Genomic DNA, 20,645 nt, shown 5'->3' on the forward strand with positions numbered 1-20,645 from the left:
TTGCAGGTATTCAGCAACTGCACTGAAGTTTTGGGGTTTTGCACTAGTCAGTCTTAAAAAATAGAAATGTAACTGTAGTTTGCAGCAGAGCCCCACTGTGTTTGAAGAGGGATCAGCATTCTGGTTTCTTGCTTTATCATCTTAGTTGGAGAATAAGTTTGAAATCTCTTCCTCTCCTACAACAATCATGGCAAGATATTGGGGAATAGGCAAAAAATTATTTTTTTATGTTTTTATGTTTTTATGTTTAGGAGTGGTCGGAAAAAAATAATGTGGGGATGTTTTTACTGCATTTCCACTTTTAAATGGTCTTTGACTCCTATTGCTTGTAGAGAATGATTACTTTAAATCCCAAAGTAGCTGAATCCAGAAATGACCAGGTAAAACAGGTCCTGGTAATTGTAAGGGAACCCATTTCAAAAGAAGTGTTGCCGTCTGGTCGAGGGAGGTGATTCTGCCCCTCTATTCCTCTCTTGTGAGTCCTCATTTGAAGTAGTGTCCAGTTCTGGAGTCCTCAACATAAAAAGGATATGGAGCTGTTGGAACGGGTCCAGAGGAGGGCTACAAAGATGATCAGAGGGCTGGAGCACCTCCCATACAAGGACAAGCTGAGAGAGTTGAGGTTGCTAAGCTTGGAGTAGAGAAGGCTCCAAGGAATCATAGAATCACCAGGTTGAAAAAGACCCACCGGATCATCAAGTCCAACCATTATAGCGACCTTCCAGTACCTGAAGCGGGTTACAAGAAAGCTCGGGAGGGACTCTTTACAAAGGATTCTAGTGATAGGATGAGGGGGAATGGCTATAAACTGGAGAGGGGCAGATTTAGACTAGACATAAGGAGGAATTTCTTCACAATGAGAATGGGTAGGCACTGGCACAGGTTGCCCAGAGAAGTTGTGGATACCCCATCCCTGGAGGTGTTCAAGGCCAGGTTGGATGGGGCCTTGGCCAGCCTGGTCTAGTGGAAGGTGTCCCTGCCCATTGCAGGAGGGGTTGGAATTGGATGATCTTTAAGGTTTTGAATTGGAAGCCAACTCAAACCATTCTGTGGTTCAAATTGATAGTAGTACATACACACGGTGACTAGATCGTGGAAATGCCAGCATTTTGCCATCTTTATTATCTGATGTTATTCATGTTCACCACTACCAATTCTGGGATTAGTTTCACTGACTGACAATTCATTCAAGTGGTTTTGGATGCCAAGTTAAAATAAAAAAAAAAAGTATAACGTTAGGTGGAAGCATGTTTATATCAAGAGGAACTTGTTTATCGGTGAGGATGATGCACGCAAGCATGTATGATGCCCACAGATACAAATAGCTTTTGACAAGGATGAGAAAGTAGAAGAGGAAAGAAAAAAAAAATACAGCACGCAAGAAGGGAGAAAGAAAGAGGAGAGACGTAGAAATATAAAGGAGAAAGCTGTGTCCAGCAGGTGGTCCATGCCTGGAAAGAAGCCTACAGCTCTGTGTAGACAGCAATTTGCATTTAAGTCCATGGGAGATGCTGGATATTCACCACTCCTCCCAGTCAGTCCCCTTACTGAGATGCATATCTATGGAATAGGATCACAAACAGTGGGCAAATATTTCTGCAAATCCTGGTGCTAGAGTGTTTCCTCCCAGCGATGTGGAGGAATGAGGCTTTCACAGTTACCTCACCCCACTTTCTCCATCATTCAGAGAATAAACCAGACCTAGAGACTGTTCAGTTTCCACCATTTCCATGAGTGTAGTTGACTGTTGGCAGACAGTTCTGATTGTAGAAGGTTTAATATAACAGCAATTGATGTGGGGGCGGGAATCTTGCGCCTCTAAAATGTTCTTTTTGAAATTTCTTGTGCAGTGGCTTGCTGTGTTGGCCAGGTGGAGTGGCAGGATAATACGTGCAGTGTTACTCATTGGCCTAGTTGCGCAAGTACATAGCATGTATTTATAGACTTCGTAAGTTCTTTTCCAACAGAATTAACTGTCTCATGGACTGCACTTGACTGATAGTGCTTGACATGGACTTAACCAGTCAGAGGCAGAGTTGACATCCAGTGGTTTCTGGGATCTAGAGCCTCTGTCTCTGAGCTGTAGGACATCCCTGGTCAAGTCTTCCTGCCCCAAATGAGCCAGCGGGTTGTGGGAGGAGCTATATTGGGCCCTGCTTGCAGGGAGGGCACATCTGAGGGTGAGCAGCACTAGTAGAGAAGTGGCAGGGCTGCTGGGTGCCGTACTGTCGTTCAGTCGCACCTCTTCTGAGAGACAGGCCATGCAACTTCATCCCAAGGTTCACACTTAATATTTATAAACAAAGGTGGCTTAGAATTGGGCTGCGATGCGCATCTCAAACTGCTTCTGTTCCTTCACGTGGATAATGTATATTTAATGCTGCAAAGCCACGCTTGCTGTGACAGTGTTACTCGCTCCCAAAAGTGAGAGGTGGTTTTGCAAGCCTGCTGTGATGTTCCTAGTGGTGGTAGATGGAGTTAAATCCAGCTGTAAGCCAGTTACAAGTCGTGTCCCCAGGGCTCAGTGCTGGGTCCAGCCCTGTTCAATGTCTTTATCAATGACCTGGATGAAGGCATCAAGTGCACCCTTAGCAAGTTTGCAGATGGTACTAAGCTGGGTGGAAGTGTCGATCTGCTAGAGGGTCGGGAGGCTCTACAAAGGGATCTGAACAGGCTGGACCACTGGGCAGAGTCCAATGGCATGAGGTTTAACAAGGCCAAATGCCGGGTCCTGCACTTGGGGCACAACAACCCTGTGCAGCTACAGATTAGGAGAAGTCTGGCTGGAAAGCTGCCTGGAGGAGAAGGACCTGGGGGTGTTGGTTGACAGCCGACTGAACGTGAGCCAGCGGTGTGCCCAGGTGGCCAAGAAGGCCAATGGCATCTGTACTTGGCACTGGTGAGACTGCTCCTTGAATCCTGTGTTCACTTCTGGGCCCCTCACCACAAGAAGGATGTTGAGGCTCTGGAGCGAGTCCAGAGAAGAGCAACAAAGCTGGTGAAGGGGCTGGAGAACAGGTCTTATGAGGAGCAGCTGAGAGAGCTGGGGTTGTTTATCCTGGAGAAGAGGAGGCTGAGGGGAGACCTTATCACTGCCTACAACTACCTGAAAGGAGGTTGTGGAGAGGAGGGATCTGGCCTCTTCTCCCAAGTGATAGAGGACAGGACAAGAGGGAATGGCCTCAAACTGGACCAGGGGAGGTTCAGGCTGGACATCAGGAAAAAATTTTTTACGGAAAGGGTCACTGGGCGCTGGAACAGGCTGCCCAGGGAGGTGATTGAATCACCTTCCCTGGAGGCATTTAAAGGATGGTTGGATGAGGTGCTGAGGGGCATGGCTTAGTGATTGATAGGAATGGTTGGACTCGATGATCCGGAGGGTGTTTTCCAACCTAATGATTCTGTGATTCTGTGGTTCAAGTGAGTCCATATTCCTGGAGAGGGAAAGTTTTCCAGGCAGCTGGTATGCTCCACACTTGTGATGATGAGCGTATGCATTCAGGTGTTTGCCTGCCTTTTAGCTTCTACCAAACGGGTTACAGAGAGCAGGATCCTGCCCCCAGTGCCTGAGAAGAGCTCCAGAGGACACAGGGCCTTGGGAGCAGTGCGGTAGGTATCTGACTTCAGCATAAGCCACCGTCTTGCAGTTTCAGACCTTATCGGCGTTAGACGCAGCAAGTTAAAAACACATGCCAAACTTCTATAAAGTGTTAATCAGGATTCCTCACCCTCATATTGTGGTGTGCTGGAGGTCTTGGTCCCGTGGGTTGGAAATCACATGAGCCCACAGCAAGTGTTGGAATCTGCAGACACAGCACTGTGCAGTGAGTGCTGGACTGCTGACATGTGCAAGGAGAAGCGGATATTTAGGTGCCAGACCTCAAGGCCTGGCATTTGCAAGGTCAGGGAGCAGTGGGCACCTGTTGCCGATGTTTTCTCCTGGCTATGGCAGCTCCCTGTAGGATAGTTAGATAGGATTCATAACCGGATGTGTTTTCGGGGTGGGGTGAAGTGGAGGGAAAAGGGGACACTGCAGAGAAGGGCACCCAGTGCACAAACTGCAGGAGATAACGAAAGGAGGAGGAGGAGAGATGATCCTCTCCCTGAGGGAGGGCAGGAGGTGAACTTGGATGCAGAATGGGAAAGTAGGTGTAAAAAGGGAAGAAACTGGACTGAGAACTGGACTGCTGGGGGAAGACAGGCTCACACTCGTTGCTCTTATGGGTACAACTCTTTACGTACACATGGCCTTTCCGTGGAGATCAGCATGCATTCAGCTGCTTCATGCTGGTAAGTACGCACTTGTTCAAATGGAGCTAAGGATGATGTTCCCAAGGTCATTTAGGAAATTGTGTGTCAGAACGGAGAGCTTCTCTTGGAAAGTGTCTTCAGATGTGGATGGCAGGGTCTAGGTACCACTAGGTGGTGACGGGGAATGGAATTTGCCAAGTACCAAAGCTCTTTCACCTCTTACACCTCTCTGAACCACTGGGTAAAGGTAAAGTTTGGTCCTTGCTGAGGTCTTGTGCTAGGAAAGGCTGAGCTTAGAGAAACACTTGTGTGACAAGGACAGGTGTAAAGTCTGGTAGTTGACGTACTGATTTTATGGGGACTGAAGAGTGCTTTTGCAATTCCTGCTTTATCCCTCTCCCCCGCAGCAAGTGCCACCTGCTTTACACATGTGCGAGGGCACATGGGTGATCTCACACTCTCCCCTCTCTCTCCCTCTGTCTCTCTTTCTGTTGTCCCCTCTCTTTCTGCAGGTCAGCGTGGAAGTCTTGGTAGAATACCCTTTTTTTGTATTTGGACAAGGCTGGTCATCCTGCTGCCCTGAGAGAACCAGCCAGCTCTTTGATTTGCCATGCTCCAAACTCTCGGTGGGGGACGTCTGCATATCGCTAACGCTCAAGAACCTGAAGAACGGCTCTATTAAAAAGGGCCAGCCCGTGGACTCAGCTAGCATCTTGCTGAAGCATTCAAAGAATGACAGTCTAGCTGGAAGTAGACACAGGTATGCAGAGCAAGAAAACGGGATTAATCAGGGAAGCACTCAGATGTTAGCTGAGAACGGTGAACTGAAGTTTCCGGACAAAATAGGATTGCCTGCAGCACCTTTGCTCACCAAAACAGAACCCAGCAAGCCCCTGGCAACGAGGAAGAGGAGGTGGTCGGCCCCTGAAACACGAAAACTAGAGAAATCAGAAGAGGAGCCACCTTTGACTCTTCCCAAGCCTTCTTTTATTCCTCAGGAGGTTAAGATTTGCATTGAAGGTCGATCCAACGTAGGAAAGTAAAAGTTGTTTGGGGAAAGGAAATTAGGCTACCCCTTGTCATTTTTATCCAGATTACTGTACTGTAGACTAAATAACCCAGTATTTACATGTTATCATCTTATTTTAGGTTTATGTTATAACCTTGTTGTTATAGTTGCAGCTGGTATTATGCAGGAGACTGGTGCATATGTTTTTCCACAAGTGTTTGTCAGTGACTAGGTTTATCAAAAGCTATGGAAGGGGCAGTATCTGCTTCACACACCCTTAGTGGAAATGAATGTGTTGTCATGGCTCCTGTTTTCTAACACCTTGTGTAGGACAGGGTCCAGCTGTGATTTTGTTTTCTTTTTGTTTTTTTTGTTTTTTTTTTTTGTTTTCTTTTCTTTTTGTTTTGTTGTTTTGGTTCCTGTTCTAGGTCCTCCTGTTCTAGTGGGGGGAGGTGAGGAGAAGGGAGCTGTAGCAGAGGTGTATGTCACACGTGGGGTGAGTGCGTGCGTGCGGGGGTGTGTGCAGGGGGTGTGTGTGCACGCCAGTCCCGAGGAGGGACCGTGGCTTGGTGACAGGTTGCTGAAGAAGTTTCCTCACCCCAGGTGGATGCTGAGGACACAACCCATGGGTGTCATTGGAAAGGATCAGACCGTCTCTGATGTTTTCAACAACAAGCCAACTTTTACTCAAGGCTCTACAGTATATATATATATATATATTTGTGTGTGTGTATATGTATATATATATTTTTTTCCCCCATGGGGTCTGACTGCACTGATTTTTATTCCTAAAGCAACTGCCACACCAACATTTCCTTTCTGCTTGCTAGTGCAGTTCCATTGCCTGGAGTCAGCAGATGGGGAGGCTGTACGGACTCTTGCACCGGTCGCCCTGCAAGGTTTCCCTTCCCGGCGGTGGGTGGGCGGGTGGGTGCGTGCATGTGGCGTGGGTGTGCGTGGGTGTGCACGAGGAGGCCTCTGGCTCTGTGGATGTGCCTGGCTCAGGCTCACTCCTCTTTCTGTGCAGTGTTAGACAAATCAACCGGGTTATGCCATTGACATTTGCTTCCACAAGGTAGACGCATACTGCCCCTTTGAGATCACAGGCATCCATTGTTTGCAGTTAGGTTGCAAATCTTTTGTCTTTAACTCTAGTACTGTTTTTAGTTCATGATTATGGACAACTGGTGCCACTTTTTTCAAATTTTGGTGTGACACAGGAATCCGCTGTTGAAGATGAACCTAGAATGTCTTTAAGCACTTAAAATGCTGTTCACACTTTATTGCTGAGCATCCTGGTCTAACACTCAGTATGTACTGTATCTCACTTTAATCTGCTTGGAAAGCAACAACAACAACAACCAACCAACAAATCTCTTCAACACTGTAACTACATGCAACTATGTAAAGTTTTCTCACAGGCAAGAGGCTGAAAGTTTTAATGTGGTTTCAAAGGGATGAATGTGAATTATTGAACTAGTATGTGACAGTCATTGTCCACAAAGGACTACTTAATAGGAGGCACTTTTTAAACTTTAATGCTTGAGAAAGAGTTAAAGGCATATGCGAGCTGACAGATAATAAGGAAAAAAGATAAGAGAAAGGAAAAAGGAAAGAGAAAAAAAAATCGTTGTCCAGTGTTTTTGAAAAAGATGGACTTTAAAGAATCTTGCAATTTGCACATCTTGAGTTTATCATTTGTGTGGTATTCCTGCAGTTTTTACCTAATAATGTTGTGGGTTGGGGGGGTTCTGAAAGAGCATAAACAAATGTAGCAATTACTCACTAACCTGCCTACGCTCTAGGCCGTTTCATAGGGTTATGTTCCTTTCAGAGTTCATTTTTTGGTCTTTCTACCCTATCTGCCACACAGAACCAGGTCCTACCGGGACAGCTCTGAGAATTTTTTCTTCAGACTTGCTGAGAGAGTTTTCCACAAGAAACATTTCTATACGTAAGCAAGGTGTTTGTTTGTTTTGAAAACAAACCTATTGTTATTTTATTATTATTATTTTTTGTTATTTTAATTGCATCCTTTTCCATGGGAAAGGCGCGATTTCAAGAGTTTGGTACAAACCAAGTAGGACTGGCGGGGGGAAGGGATTCACGCCGTTCAGTCTTTTCTTTCCCCAGGTAGGGCCGGATCCTTTGAGGTGCTGGGCACCCAGCCTCCTGCACAAGCCTCAGGGAGGCGCAAGGATGAAGTACTTCTGGGCTGAGTGCTAAAGCCTGTTGCTGCCACTAGAAAGATCCCGTTAATTTCAGTGGGATTGCGCTTGGGCCCTACGCAAGCAAGCGTTCCTGTCGTCGTTTTTGGTTGACGAGTTCGCATCCTTCAGGTAGTTTTGAAAAAGCTGTACCGATAGAGAGAAAAGGCAATGAAAGTCCATCATTAGAAACGCAGTAACCTAAAGTGAACAAATCTATTTAAAATCTTGTTTTCCCCCTCCCCTAAAATCCAGTGCTTTTATTTAAGAGAAGAAATGTTAACCCCAAACCCCAGCTTTGACTCTGTTATCTGTTACTTGAAATTTAGCTCACACCAGAACTAATTGTTTTTATACCATATTCTGGGGTGCACCAAAAAGTTGAAAGACATTTAAAATAGCTTGAAACTTTTCTTGAATTTCCTTGAATTTTATTAACCTCTCGGCAAGCTACCAAATAGCTGAGTGGGTTTCTTCTCACAGTCACACTGCTTAGTTAGTGCTTATTTGTTAATATTTCTGCTCAGAGAAGTTGCTTAATCTTCCATATACTCTGCTCAGGGCACTTGCAATTTATTGTTTTGTTTTGTTTCCTGTTTTGTTTTTTTTAAGCTTTGATGGTAAAGGAATAGAAAGAATTACAGATTTTAGTTCGCAGTCGTACCACTATTTCCATACTTCACGCATACTCGGGAAAGAAAAAAGAATCTCAAGTAAAACCATATGCATTTGTGGTTAACTAAGGAAGCAGGGGCTGTTAAACTGACTGGATCTATTCAACTAACACTAAAAAAATAATAATAATAATAAAAAAATACATTTGATGCAATAGGAATGTATTAGTTCTGTGCTTGTATTTCAGACTGAGGAATTCTGAAATAACTGGTTCTTTCCAAACATTGTCTCTTTCCATGCTTTGGCTTTTGTAGGATGTGCAATACTTTACGTGCCAACTTAGGCTCACCCGTGTGGTGTTAGCTAGATCTCATACCCACTTCTGATTTCCCCTGGTTTTCTTCTTTGTTTCTTTCTACCTTTTTGTTTTCCCTGTTAATAACCCCCTCTCCATCCTCCTGGCCCCCCATCCCAAAAAAAACTAAAATCATACTAAGGGTCAAGCATCCTTTGGCCTGGGAAACACCAACTCCTTTTGTATTTGATGTTAAAAAAAGATCCAGGAAGAAAAAAAATAGAGGGAAAAAAAAAAAAGTTGTATTAATGCCTGTGTGTGGTCCAGGCAGAGGGTGGCACTCGACTGTATGGCCCCAGTGCCACCCTCCGCCTGAATGGCACGTGGGTGAGACCTGGCTCCACTGGGGAGAGAAAAATGCCCTCTGGGACCAAGTCCTTTGCAAGGGGGGGCTTTTCCTCTCCCCCCGGCACCAAGCATCCCTCGCAGCGAGTCCCCGTACCTGGGGAAGTGCCATCAGTCCCCAGACACACACAAAAATACCACTTGCAGGCACAGAGATGCCGAGGTGAAGCTGAAGGGGGACGTTTAGCTGCTGCTGCTGCACAGCGTCTGCTTTGCAATAGTAACTGACAGTAGTTTTCTTCTTCTTCTTGACTTTTTGTTTTCTTTCTTTCTTTCTTTTTGTAGCAGACCTGTTTAGTTTACAATGAAATGCATACAATCACCACAAAATTAGTCAGGGCAAAGAAAAATAAAACAAGAACCTCTTTATAGGGATTTCTAAAGAAAAAAAAAAACCCTATCTATCTGTCTGTCTATCTATCTATCTGTCTATCTATCTATCTATCTATCTATCTATCTAATCTATCTATATATCTATATATATAAAAAATGACTGTTCCTTACAGTGTTTAACTTAGGCATTGTTTCAGTTTGTCTGGGCCACATCATGGGGAATTTGAGTTTGATGTCACTTACCTCAAGTCCTCTGGTTGAGACCCAAATCGGAGTCGCTGTTGACCTGTTTTACCATTTCGGACATTGCCCTTGGGCTCTCTTTCCCTTGAAGATGCAGACCTCGGGAGGAGGGGGGGACACGCGTTCCTTTTGGTTTTGTTTTTTTTATTCCTTTAATGCCTTCATCCCGCTGTCACTTCATTTGTTCCCGTCATTTTCTCGGCATGGGGAAGTGACATCACTACTCTTGTTTCCCTTAAATCAAGGAACATTTAGAAACCTTTCACACCTTTTACTCAGGGATGGGGCTGGCATATGTGTGGTACACTGATGTGACCAGAAGCAGCACTTTTACTGCTCCGGAGTAGGGATGTACAATGTTACAGATGAAGTTTGGATTTCCTGCATCTCATGGTTAAAACTCTGTAGATCTCCCTTAGATTGCAATACAAAAGCAGCAGGCTCAGCGCGAACTGTAGCTGTTGGTTACCATGAAAATTCACTTTCTGCAGAGATTTATTTTTGCTTTTAAAGTGTGTTGCCAATACTAAAAAGGAGACGGTGAAATTCTGTTAATACTTGCAACTGCTAAAATAAAAAAAAAACCAACCAAACAAAGCCAGCCTGGATCAAGGAGGGCGAATCCTCAATATTTTTAAACACTAATGGTGTTATTGCAAAGAGGGTGGCTCTGCAAGTCCTGGGACCCAGTTCTGCAAGCACTTATACACGTGCTTACGGGTCCGGGTTGGCCGCCAAAGGCTGCTCGGGAGCTCACTGTGACGCACATGGTTAAATCCTGGTGAAACTGAAGCTTGGTTCAGTCAGGACCAGATCCTGACCTTAATCGGGCAGCTGGATACCTTTGTCCAGGTTCACCAGGGTGGAAGCTCCGGGCAGGCAGGGGGGATTTGGCCCATTGAAACACTTCTGCTGTCCTAGGAACCTGGAAAAACAGCAAATTGGGGCATGCACTCGTACAAATAGTTTCCATTTCTTCCCTCTCCATCATCACAGATAAAAGCAGAGTCTGCTCTGGGCTCTGGCCAGTGCTGATGTGAAAAGCAAAGGGATTGAACGCACCACCAGAGTGCAGGCAGTGATTTCCTTTCCTCCGCTTTACCCAACTCTCCCACCCCCCCAAAATCCTGAAATGAGAATCCGTTGATGCAGATGCGCATACGTGCACACACCCCCACACACCCAGGCACAAGTGTCTGTTTGCACATGAATAAATATGTGTGAATTTTTTTTTACGCGTATGCCTACGTGTCCACTAGATTCCCTGTCCCGAGGACAGCCTTGCTTTGTCTCCATAGGGAAATTCCAAACGCGTTGCACACCTCTACTCCAGAGTTCAATTTCTTTTACATAGACGACCTCGCTTCAGATGTGTTACCTTTACTGATAGGATCTTTTCTTGTAGCACTATACCTTGTGGGAATATTTTTTGATGTAAACCTAATTTGAGAAGCTTATTAAAAATAGAAACTTTTTTTGAAGCACTCACATTGAGGAATACAGGTAATGTTTTAAAAAAAAATTGCACAACAGAAAAATGAATGTTGGAATGATTCATTCAGTGTTTGAAAAAGAGATGGCTCTGTTTGAACAGTGAGTTTCATACCTTGTTTGTAAAAAAAAAAATAAGTTTTTAAATACAAAGCAGAGAAAGGTTGAAAGTTACGTGTTTTTTGTATATAGAAAATGTCATGTCTAGATGATCTGATTTGTATTGGCTTTGGCCAGGAAGAATTATTACTTAAAAGGCTCTTAAAGAACAACTGTGCTTAATTTTCTGTTCGTATTACATGGGTCCCATTTTTGGGGAATGGAATCATGCTTCACACTGTTTATTCCTGTGCTGAAAATACACCTTGGAGCAGCAATTCTCGAGTGCAGCTACCGGGCGCTTCAAAGGGTGGCTACTGTGCAAAACTAGACTCTGTCTCCAGCTTTCTTTCGGCTTTAAGTCTCTCCTGCCTGTGCCGAGGGAGCCCCTGGTTTCGAGGGCGGCCTCGGCCGTGCCCCTCGGGTCGCGAGCCGCTGCCGGCTGAGCGCAAGCTGCTTAGTTCCCGCCTGAAGCCTTTCGGTCCCATTTTTTCCCCCTCTCTCTGGGATGCTGTTCCACGTTTTATCAGCATTTCCCGTTCCAGATGAAACCCAAAGAGTCTAGCCCTGAGCAAGGGATGCTCGGCACAAGGGATCCGAACCCAGCACGAGCAGCAGAGCGATGGCCGAGGCGACCCAGACTCCCACAGCCCCTGTGGCTGCCCCTCTCCTGCCCTGCTGCTCTCGGAGCCGCCAGCGAGCAGCGACTCACACAGAGCACGTTTCCAGTGACAGTCTCGACTGATGACGAGACCAATGTTTTTTTCAGAAGCCAAAAGGAGAGGATCCTGAAAGAAGGTCCTGAGGATGGGGTCCTTTTCCTGCCCGAAGATTTTGCTGGGCAGCCGGGAGCCGGCGTCAGGGCAGAGCGGGTGAAGGTTCAGGCTGCTCCCGTTCCCCCTCCCCAGAGGTGACCCAGGCTTCAGCTCCCGCAGGCTCCCGGGGCAGAAATACTCGCCCCGTCCAGTGACCCCCGCGTGCACAGAAAACCGGCCCCGGTTGTGTTGCGACAAAGTGCATTCAGCCAACAGGTAGTGTTTATACAATAACAGTCTCTAAGGTTTCTGTAGTTGTTTTTTTTCTTTCTTGTCGTTAGCTGAAAGGACTCAAGTCTTCCACTGAGGATTTTATGGAGGCTTCATCCAAGGTTGTTCCTCTTTTTGTTTGTTTCTATTTTGAACGGTCAAAGCTCCTGTGCCCTTTCCCTCGACCACGCGGTAGGTTTGCTTTGGAAGTGTTGTTTGCAGCGAGCGTTAGGCACTCGTTGAAGCTGTCGTGGCTGTACTATGGGATTGCTGAGGAGCAGAAACTGCAGGGTCCGGACCCCCAGCTGGTGTGGAGCCGGTGTGGGACCTGTGACTCCCTGGGCAGCGCTGCTCTGCCCCTTCCCAACCAGCTGGCGAGGGGATCTCGCCCCAGCATTTGCTTTAAAAACCCACGTACCCTCCCTTCGAACATGCTCTGCAGAACTCCTGTCCGGGTCAGTCGGGTTTGGATCTGTGTAGCTGAGAGCAAAAACGGGCCTGGGGCAGCTGCAGGTGGCTGAGTCTGTGTCTTCTGCCTGGCCCTCGGGCTGGCCTCGCAGCGGAGTCACTAATCTGTTAAGGCATAGATACGACTCTTCCCGACCATCACCTAATGTTGAAACTCACTAATGTATGTATTTGCTCTTTTTTTTTTTTTTTAATTATTGTTGGAATAATATATTAATACTGATTGAACACTGTTCTTTTCACAGTGTTACAAAACGGGGAGGGGAGGGAAGGGGGTATTTCCCAACCTTTTTCAGTTCGGATGAGCTACTGAAAACCATTTTGTACTAGCTATGTCACCGCTCCGGCAGCCGGCGCGGGGCTGGGCCGGGGGTAGGTTCAGCCATTCTACAGCAGCCGTTTCTAAGGTCTTATTTCAATTATTTTATTTTAAATCATCTGGTATTACTAATGAGGGTTGTTGCAAATCGCACTTCCAGTGTAGTTCCTTAGTGTAGGCCCAGTAAAAGGGATCTCGCAGCTTTGTGTTGGGGGGGGGAATCGAGCTGACATGGCCAGTACAAAGGAGAAATAGGGAGGGAATAACGTTTTGCACCTTATTGAAAAGAGGAGAAGATTTTAAGTGCATACAGACATAGTTAAGAGCTTTTATTGTGACAGGAGAACTTTTTTCCATATGCGTGCATACTCTCTGTAATTCCAGTGTAAAATATTGTACTTGCACTAGCTTTTTTAAAACAAATATTAAAAAAAAATGGAAGAATTCATATTCTATTTTCTAATGGTGGTGTGTCTATTTGTAGGATACACTCGCGTCTGTTTATTGAATTTTATGGTCCCTTTCTTTGATGGTGCTTGCAGGTTTTCTAGGTAGAAATTATTTCATTATTATAATAAAACAATGTTTGATTCAAAATTTGAACAAAATTGTTTTAAAGAAATTGTCTGTATACCAGTACAAGTTTATTGTTTCAGTATACTCGTACTAATAAAATAACAGTGCCAATTGCAAATGCGTGCTTGGTCCTTCTGAGTTCTTAGAATCTTAGAATTGTAGAATCAGGGAATGGTTTGGGTTGGAAGGGACCTTAAAGATCATCCAGTTCCAACCCCCCTGCCATGGGCAGGGACGCCTCCCACTAGATCAGGTTACCCAAGGCCCCATCCAACCTGGCCTTGAACACCTCCAGGGATGGGGTGTCCACAGCTTCCCTGGGCAACCTGTGCCAGTGCCTCACCGCCCCCATGGTGAAGAATTTCTTCCTAATGTCTAATCTAAATCTTCCCCCCTCCAACTATCCTCATCCATCCCCCCTCATCCTATCACTACACGCCCTTGTAAAAAGTTAGGACTGAATACATGAGAGGTTTCCTAGGGAAGTCGTTTGCCTGACCCAACTTCTCCCCACCCCACTGGCAATGAATGCATTTTAGGGTGTTTGCTTTTATTCATGGTCATGCAGAAACATGTGTGCACCCATCCATGGCCATAAAACCCTCTCCAGACAGGGTGAGAGTGAAGGTCTTTATTGCATAACAAAGACTTTCCATTTACAACTTTTGAACACTGGCGATGATTGTGCCACATGCGCACTCACAGCTGCTGCGCACGAGGGGAGGCAGCGTCTGTCATCACCGCCTCCAGAGAGCCAAGCGGGGCAGGAAAACATCACACATTCATCAGCTCTTTTTGACCAATGAGGCAGAAGCGCTTCACAGTTACCGCAGGCAACACCGAGGAGTTCTGGACTCTGAATTATTTATTTACGTATGAAAACTTCAACCAGTAAACACTGTGTCAAGTAAATGCTGGGGAGGGCTCGCTTAAACATCTGAGTGCCTACAAGCGAAGCGATGTGAAGGTAGCAGGGGCTGGCCCACACTGTGCTCAGGGGTGCAGAACTTCACCAGCCCCTAACCCAGATGTGCTGCCACCCCTCTGCCCCTGGCAGCTCCCCCCCGGTCCCTGCCAGCTCTCGCTGCTGCACAAGGCAAACTGCTCTTCTTGGGCCTTGGCTTAGGCTTTTTTTCTCTCCTACACAAGCAAGGCCAAACCTGGCACTGGTTGCAAAAGCCTCCTGGCTTCAGCAAAGAAACTTATAGTATAAAACTGATACCAGTGACTCAAAAGCAACATCCCTGGGGCAGAGGGTAGAGAGGCGGTGATGGACACACACTGGACGTACGCTGGCAGCAAGCTGCAGCAGCAGGTCTGTTCAAGAGAGGGGAGCTCAGCGGGTGTAAACTAGGGAGCGCTTGGTTTGGAAAAGCCTTCAAACTCTCATCAGGTTCGTGACTGAAAAACACCAACCCCTCTCCCAACAGAGCAGGGCTTGGCTTATTGCTGCTAAGTTTCTCACTCGGAGCCATCCTTTCTCCCTCTACACTATTAACTAGCTGAAAGGAAGTCAGGGGCATGTGTTCCATGTGGAAAGCAGCTCAAGTTGTAAGCAGAGGCTCTTCCTGCCCCCACTTACAACTTTTCATACTTACAGGGTGACCCCTTCCTACACTGAGGCCTGACATGCGCTAATGTGAGAAGAAAGCTGCACAGGAGAGCTCAGCAGACGTAGCTGATGGGGGACAGCCGGCTGTGCCAGCAAGGGCGGCGGGTGGCGCACGCTCCCGGGGTGTCTGCACTTGTTCCTTTCAGAGAAGAGGGACCTGCGTGGCTTGGTTTGCATCCGGCAGGATGCTGGTGCAAGGCCCACTGGTCACCCACGAGGAGCTCTGCACGGGCCCTCCCTGTGACCCCTCATGGTCATTTGGACAGGGGGGAGGCCGCTGCTGTGCCAAGAGCCCCTGCCTGGGGAAGGTTCGGGTGAGCCAGAGGCCGCACAGGTAGGAGGGGTGGCTTGCATCTCCGTATGCTTCAAGAAGCCAGAGACGGACACATGCAGCAGCGGCTGCTTTAATGATGTAACATCACCCTTTTTCAGCACTGTTGGTTGTATGGCTTTGGTACGTTAAACTAAATGACTCTCAAGCCACTTGGCCAAACCTCAGTGCTGCTCCTGGTGTTCAACAATTGCCTGGCTGGGGGAAGCAGACATGACCTTGGCCTACAGTGGTTATCATGCTCACAGCGGCCCTTTAGAGAGGATGGGGCTGGGGTGACAGGGTTAAAGACACTCTGATTATGCAGAATCACTCAACACTAAGCTTTTACAAATGTCATTTCCCACAGAAGAACGTCAAGGAACAGAGAAGCCAGATAAATGTGCAGGTGAGGTAGATCCACAAATGGCACATGGCATTTGTCACTGCCTGTGGTCTCTGTTTGAACCATCCTGCCCTCAGCTCCCTCTCTGCCCCAGTTCCTTATGAGCGTGACAGCAGGTTTGAGCAGGGCACAGGACCTGGGGCTAAGTAAAGAGGACAACTACTACAGCACAGGACAGCTGGTAAAAGAGAGCCCAAGCTCATCTTTGTTTGCATTTTCCAGCCCATCTGAGAGCTGGACATGTACAGCATCGATGGTGAGTACTCACATAATTGAAGGTTATCCCTGAATAAAACCCGCATATAACTTTGGGTGAGGTGCAGACATGCCACCAGGTCAGCTTTTCTGCAGCCATTCTCTCTCCTGATCACTTGGAGAGAGAAGGGGAAAACGAAATCGGAAGGAAGAAAAAACACTGCTTATCAAAATGATGGCGAGCCGCTATTTAGAAAAACCAAACACTGTAAGTCAAAGCTTTTTCAGTAACTACTCTCAGCGCCGATGTCATTCTCAGCCTGGAAAATTCAGGGAGCAACTTAAGATTAGCCCATCCCCATCCTTTCCTATTAGTCCCTGGTCAGTCAGAGGTATGTGCGGAAGGGGAAGGAACACAGGTTTAAGGTCGCCTCAGGCCAGGCTGCTTGTGTAAGTGTGCAGCCTGCCCTGGAAGGAGGCACCACGCTCACCACCCCTGTGGAGAGGCAGCCCCTCCTTTGACCCCAGCACCTGCTCTTTGGAAAAGAAACTGTTCTGAAGACATGTCCTGAAGCGGCTCTGTTCATGTCACAGAGCTGCGCTGTTCAGTGTGCGTATGATCTTTAAAAAAAAAAAAGTTTACAAATATATATATATTTTTTGGTATGTATATGTAATTCTTAAATTCCATTAGAAATGTAGCTAAAAAAAAAGGTAGAAAAGCACTAGCGAGCATGGGCGTGAGGCCAGCGGGCTGCTGCCCTTCCCACGTATGAAGGCACGAGTGTGGAGATGTCCCTGTGGTCAGATCAACCCCACTGCTGGCAGAGGTGTTGATTTGCCTTTGCACCTCTACCCTTCACATCATGTAAATAAAGGAACGGTGACCTGCAGCCATGCTGATGCAGAGCAGGAACGCTGCCTGCCCTCCGGGCTTGGTGTAGGTAAGACCAGCCTGTGGCCCACGGGAGGGTCTGTGGTGAAGCAGCCTGGCCCTTATTTACCTTCAAAGCACAGGAAGGGGTCATACTACAATTAAGAATTATGTCCCAGATGTTACGTGGAAGACATTTAAAGTATCAGGCTATTTAGAAGATATTCTGTGCCATTTCTAATACACACGACACATTTCAAAATCATCAGGGATCAGATTGTGGCCTCCATTTGTTCCTCAGCGTGGCCGATCGTACCAATCCTTGTGCGTCGATTAATTAAACTTAATTCTGTGAGTTTAATTCTGGAGTTTCTCTTTGCTATTCCTCTTCCTGCAGATCACTCTTTCCCTTTTCAAAGGAAGCCTGTCTCTTTCCACGGGCATCTCCAGGAGGGGGAAGTAAGACTCTGAAGTAACATCAGCTGTATTACGATCTCAGCAGCACTTTAAAGTAAGTGGCCAAGTATTATTAATTCATTGGTGCTCACTTTTACATCATTTATCCTAACGAGCTACTGTGCTATTCATGGGGATGCAATGTGTATTTCCAAAGAAGTTTCATTGTGATTTATCAACTAGCTAGTGGGCCATTACACTTTATTAAAGTGTTACCTAGAGTCTTAAACATTCATTACTCATTTTAGAGCAAATGCTTTAACTCCATCTCAGCCTACCAGTGTCTTGCAATCCGGCTGTTCTGTTGAAAGCTCTTTTACTTTTCATTTTGTCAAGGACTGCACAAGGAGTGGTACCAAATAACCAGATGCGAGTTTGATCCCTCTGGCTTCATTCACCTGGCCACAAACGCAAAGCACAGCACTTTTTTACATCTTTGCTAAATGGATATGAACAAGCAGGGGAACAAGGAGCGGTGCAGAGAAGTGCCTCCCTCCCTCCTCGGTGGGGTTACTGAATGCCTTAAAAATCTGGTCACAGCCAGCAGATAAAACCAGGAACCCAGCTAATTCACTAACTGCATGCACGAAAAAGCAGGCAAGCTCTGAGACATTTTCTCCAGAATGATCTCCAGAGATGGGGGTGGAGGGACAGCATGGGTTTGCTACATTCAGGGTCAGCTTCTCTGAAGAAGCAAATCTACTGAACGGGGAGATGTAAGTGAATGGCAGTGCCAGCCCTGTGAACGAGAGTAAAAGAGATCTGGCATTTTTATCATCACAGTAAGAAGTCATCGCTAGCCAGGCCTTCGCGTACCTCTGACATTCCACAGGCTGGCAGCCATTCTTTTGGTAGAACAAAGATTAAGAGAATTTGACTTTTTTTTGTTTCTCCACGCAATTCCTTGCACCTTTTTCCTCTCCCAGCCTGTAGTTTCTGGAGGGTGCCCTGCCAGAAGTGGTGGTAGCTGACAGGTCAGTCTTAAAAAAGGGAATGTGTATATGTGTGCAGGCCTAAAAGCCATGTCTGTAGGAGCCAAGTCCTTGTTAAAGGAGGTTTCAGCAGCTATTTATCAGAGTGGGAGGGGAAACCAGGCGAAGAAATGTCAAGAACTAAAAAAGGCACAGCAATAAAAGATGAGGCTATTTCACTTTGAACCAATGGCACTGTGTTACTAGCACGACCTTCCCCTTCCAAATATCAGCCATAGCCCCTCCAATGGCTATGATGCTGCCTTTCTAAAAGAGAGGAGAGTTTGCCACTAACACAACATGGAGGAGAAAGCAAAACAGAACAGCAGCCCTTCCTGCTCCTGCTCCTCTCCTCCACCCCACTCTCTCCAGCCCCCTAGTCCTGGGCTAAGAGAAGACCTGGCTGTGCTGCTGGGTGACCCGGATGAACGTTGTTCTTCTGCTCAGTTCCTTGAGTTTGGCAGCTCCCACGTAGGTGCAGGTGGAGCGCAGCCCTCCGAGGATGTCCAAGATGGTGAGTTCTACGTCCCCTCTGTACGGCACCTCCACAGTTCTGCCCTCCGAAGCCCTGGGGAAGAGATCAGTTACTGCATTTGTGTCTATATGTAAAACATAATAATGTGCTTACCAGAGCAACATAGAGCTTAATATTCTGTATGCTGCAGCTCAGAAAAAACTTGCAGCTTTACTGCTTGCTTGCTTGTTACTGCTTGATGCTCTCGAGGACTGACATGCCTCGACTCCAGTTGCGATCAATGCTGGGAACTAGATAAATCCTGCAGATGCCCCAGTATCCCATGGAAGGGCACCCATGGCAGCGGGGTTGGAACTGAATAATCTTTAAGGTAACTTCCAACCCAACTCATTCTATAAGTGTATTTACAGATCTGCCCCTTCCCTCCCCTCCACCACCTACATACAAGCAAGTAAAGCTTCCAGATTTATTGAAACGTATATTTGTCCTTGAGAGTTGCAATCTTTAATGTATAAAGAATGGCCAGGCTCAAGTAACTTAAAAAAAGTGGTAGAGCTGGTTCTCAGCAGACACCACTCAACACAGCTCCGCAGAGGCTTCACAGCCCCTGGGCTCTGTCCCATGTCACTGACCAGACACAGATGGAAATGGTCTAGCTGTCTCCTACCAGCCTGATCCTCCAGAGTTCACAAAGATGGAGTGGGAAACCTTTTATGGAAACCCGCTGCAGAGCTGTCCCCTGAAGCTAAATGCTAAGCTAGCACAGTTCCGGGCAAAGTTCCGGGGGAAAAAAAAGCCAAAAAACCCAGCAGAGCTGTGAATACTGTCAAGTATGCGCACATGCCAGCACAGACTGCACTGTTCCCAAAACACATCTGAAGAGTTACACCACGGAAGAATCCAGGCAAGTAGCTTTCACTCTTTCCCCTTCAGCTTTCTTTCTCCAGCCTCACACTCAGCAATTCTTCCTGCAGCCACCAGCTGATCTCACTGGGCTTTACAGCTCTGCAGGGCATACTAGCTCCTTTGGCAAGGTAAGCCTTGGGAATGGGGGTCTGAGAGAAATGCTGAGGGGAAAGGGGATTGCCCTCCTTCTCCCCTACAAAATGGAGCCAGAAATCACAGCAGGGATCTGTCATTGTTGTAAATGTGGCTTTATTTATTGCTCCCTTAAACCATTTGTCCAGGGGATAGTGCAAGAAAGGAAGGGCATGCCTCTTTGGAGGCTCCATTTGCAAATCATTAACAATAGCAGCAGTGGCTACGTGGAGGTTCTTCAGTGTGAGCCTGGCTATATTTCATGCTGTTGGTTTAAATGTGAGGTCAAAGCCCTAGGGAGACAATAAAGGAGAAGTGTTAATATGCCTTGTGAATAAGGTACCATGATTAATCTCCCTGCATCTGATGAGTAATTGACTCTTTCTTGAAACTCTTAAGTAAACACTGTAGTAAGTGGCCGATGGGAAATGTGTGTACCGCTGCCATCAAGCTTCTGCATGGGGCTCAGGGGCGTGTAAGGCTGGGAGTCCACAGGCGTTTATTTTCAGGTCCAGGGCCAGCAGGAAAAGGCCTGGCCCACAAAATGACACAAAAGTAGTCATGTTGCTATTCTGCAGCTTCCTTTGCAGCCATGCACACCTCCTCCAGTCAAAGTCAGGAGGTTTAGGTAGGCCACTAGGGAGCTTCCCACAAGGATTGCGAGAGCCAGAGCATGTCTGCAATTTTGGGAAACCAGTGCAAATTTTACCTACCAGATTCTTCCCATCTGATGGGCTCCGCATGCTGTACTGGGCAAGAAATGCAAGGTTTACTGCATTCATGCATGACTGCCCATTCAGCCCACGCATGAGAGTCCAATTAATTTATGCATGAATGCCCCATCAGTTCAAACCTGACTGCCCTGTTAATTCACGCTTGATCATCGTGTGGGGCATAAGTTACAGGGGCTCAATAGCAGAAAGCTGACTGCAAACAAACGCAGCCCCGGTTAAAGTGGTTCAACAGACCCGC

The 20,645-nt window shown here is 46.7% G+C and overlaps 2 protein-coding genes across 12 annotated transcripts in view; one reads left to right on the forward strand and one right to left on the reverse strand.

The window, feature by feature from the left end:
• Positions 1-13,454, forward strand: part of ATXN1 (ataxin 1) — a 246,872-nt gene extending 233,418 nt beyond the window's left edge. For all 11 annotated transcript variants that reach the window (XM_069853657.1, XM_069853658.1, XM_069853662.1 and 8 more), the window contains one exon: positions 4,764-13,454. In XM_069853657.1, the coding sequence (XP_069709758.1) occupies positions 4,764-5,294 (531 nt within the window). In that variant the 3' untranslated portion in view covers positions 5,295-13,454. The remainder of the gene's footprint in view (positions 1-4,763) is intronic.
• Positions 13,455-13,952: 498 nt separating this feature from the next.
• Positions 13,953-20,645, reverse strand: part of GMPR (guanosine monophosphate reductase) — a 49,592-nt gene continuing 42,899 nt past the window's right edge. Inside the window, exon 9 of the mRNA XM_069853691.1 lies at positions 13,953-18,728. Within this exon, the coding sequence (XP_069709792.1) occupies positions 18,548-18,728 (181 nt within the window). The 3' untranslated portion in view covers positions 13,953-18,547. The remainder of the gene's footprint in view (positions 18,729-20,645) is intronic.

Source organism: Phaenicophaeus curvirostris, chromosome 3 (genome assembly GCF_032191515.1).
Source record: "Phaenicophaeus curvirostris isolate KB17595 chromosome 3, BPBGC_Pcur_1.0, whole genome shotgun sequence".
In the NCBI taxonomy this organism is placed as follows: Eukaryota; Metazoa; Chordata; class Aves; order Cuculiformes; family Cuculidae; genus Phaenicophaeus; species Phaenicophaeus curvirostris.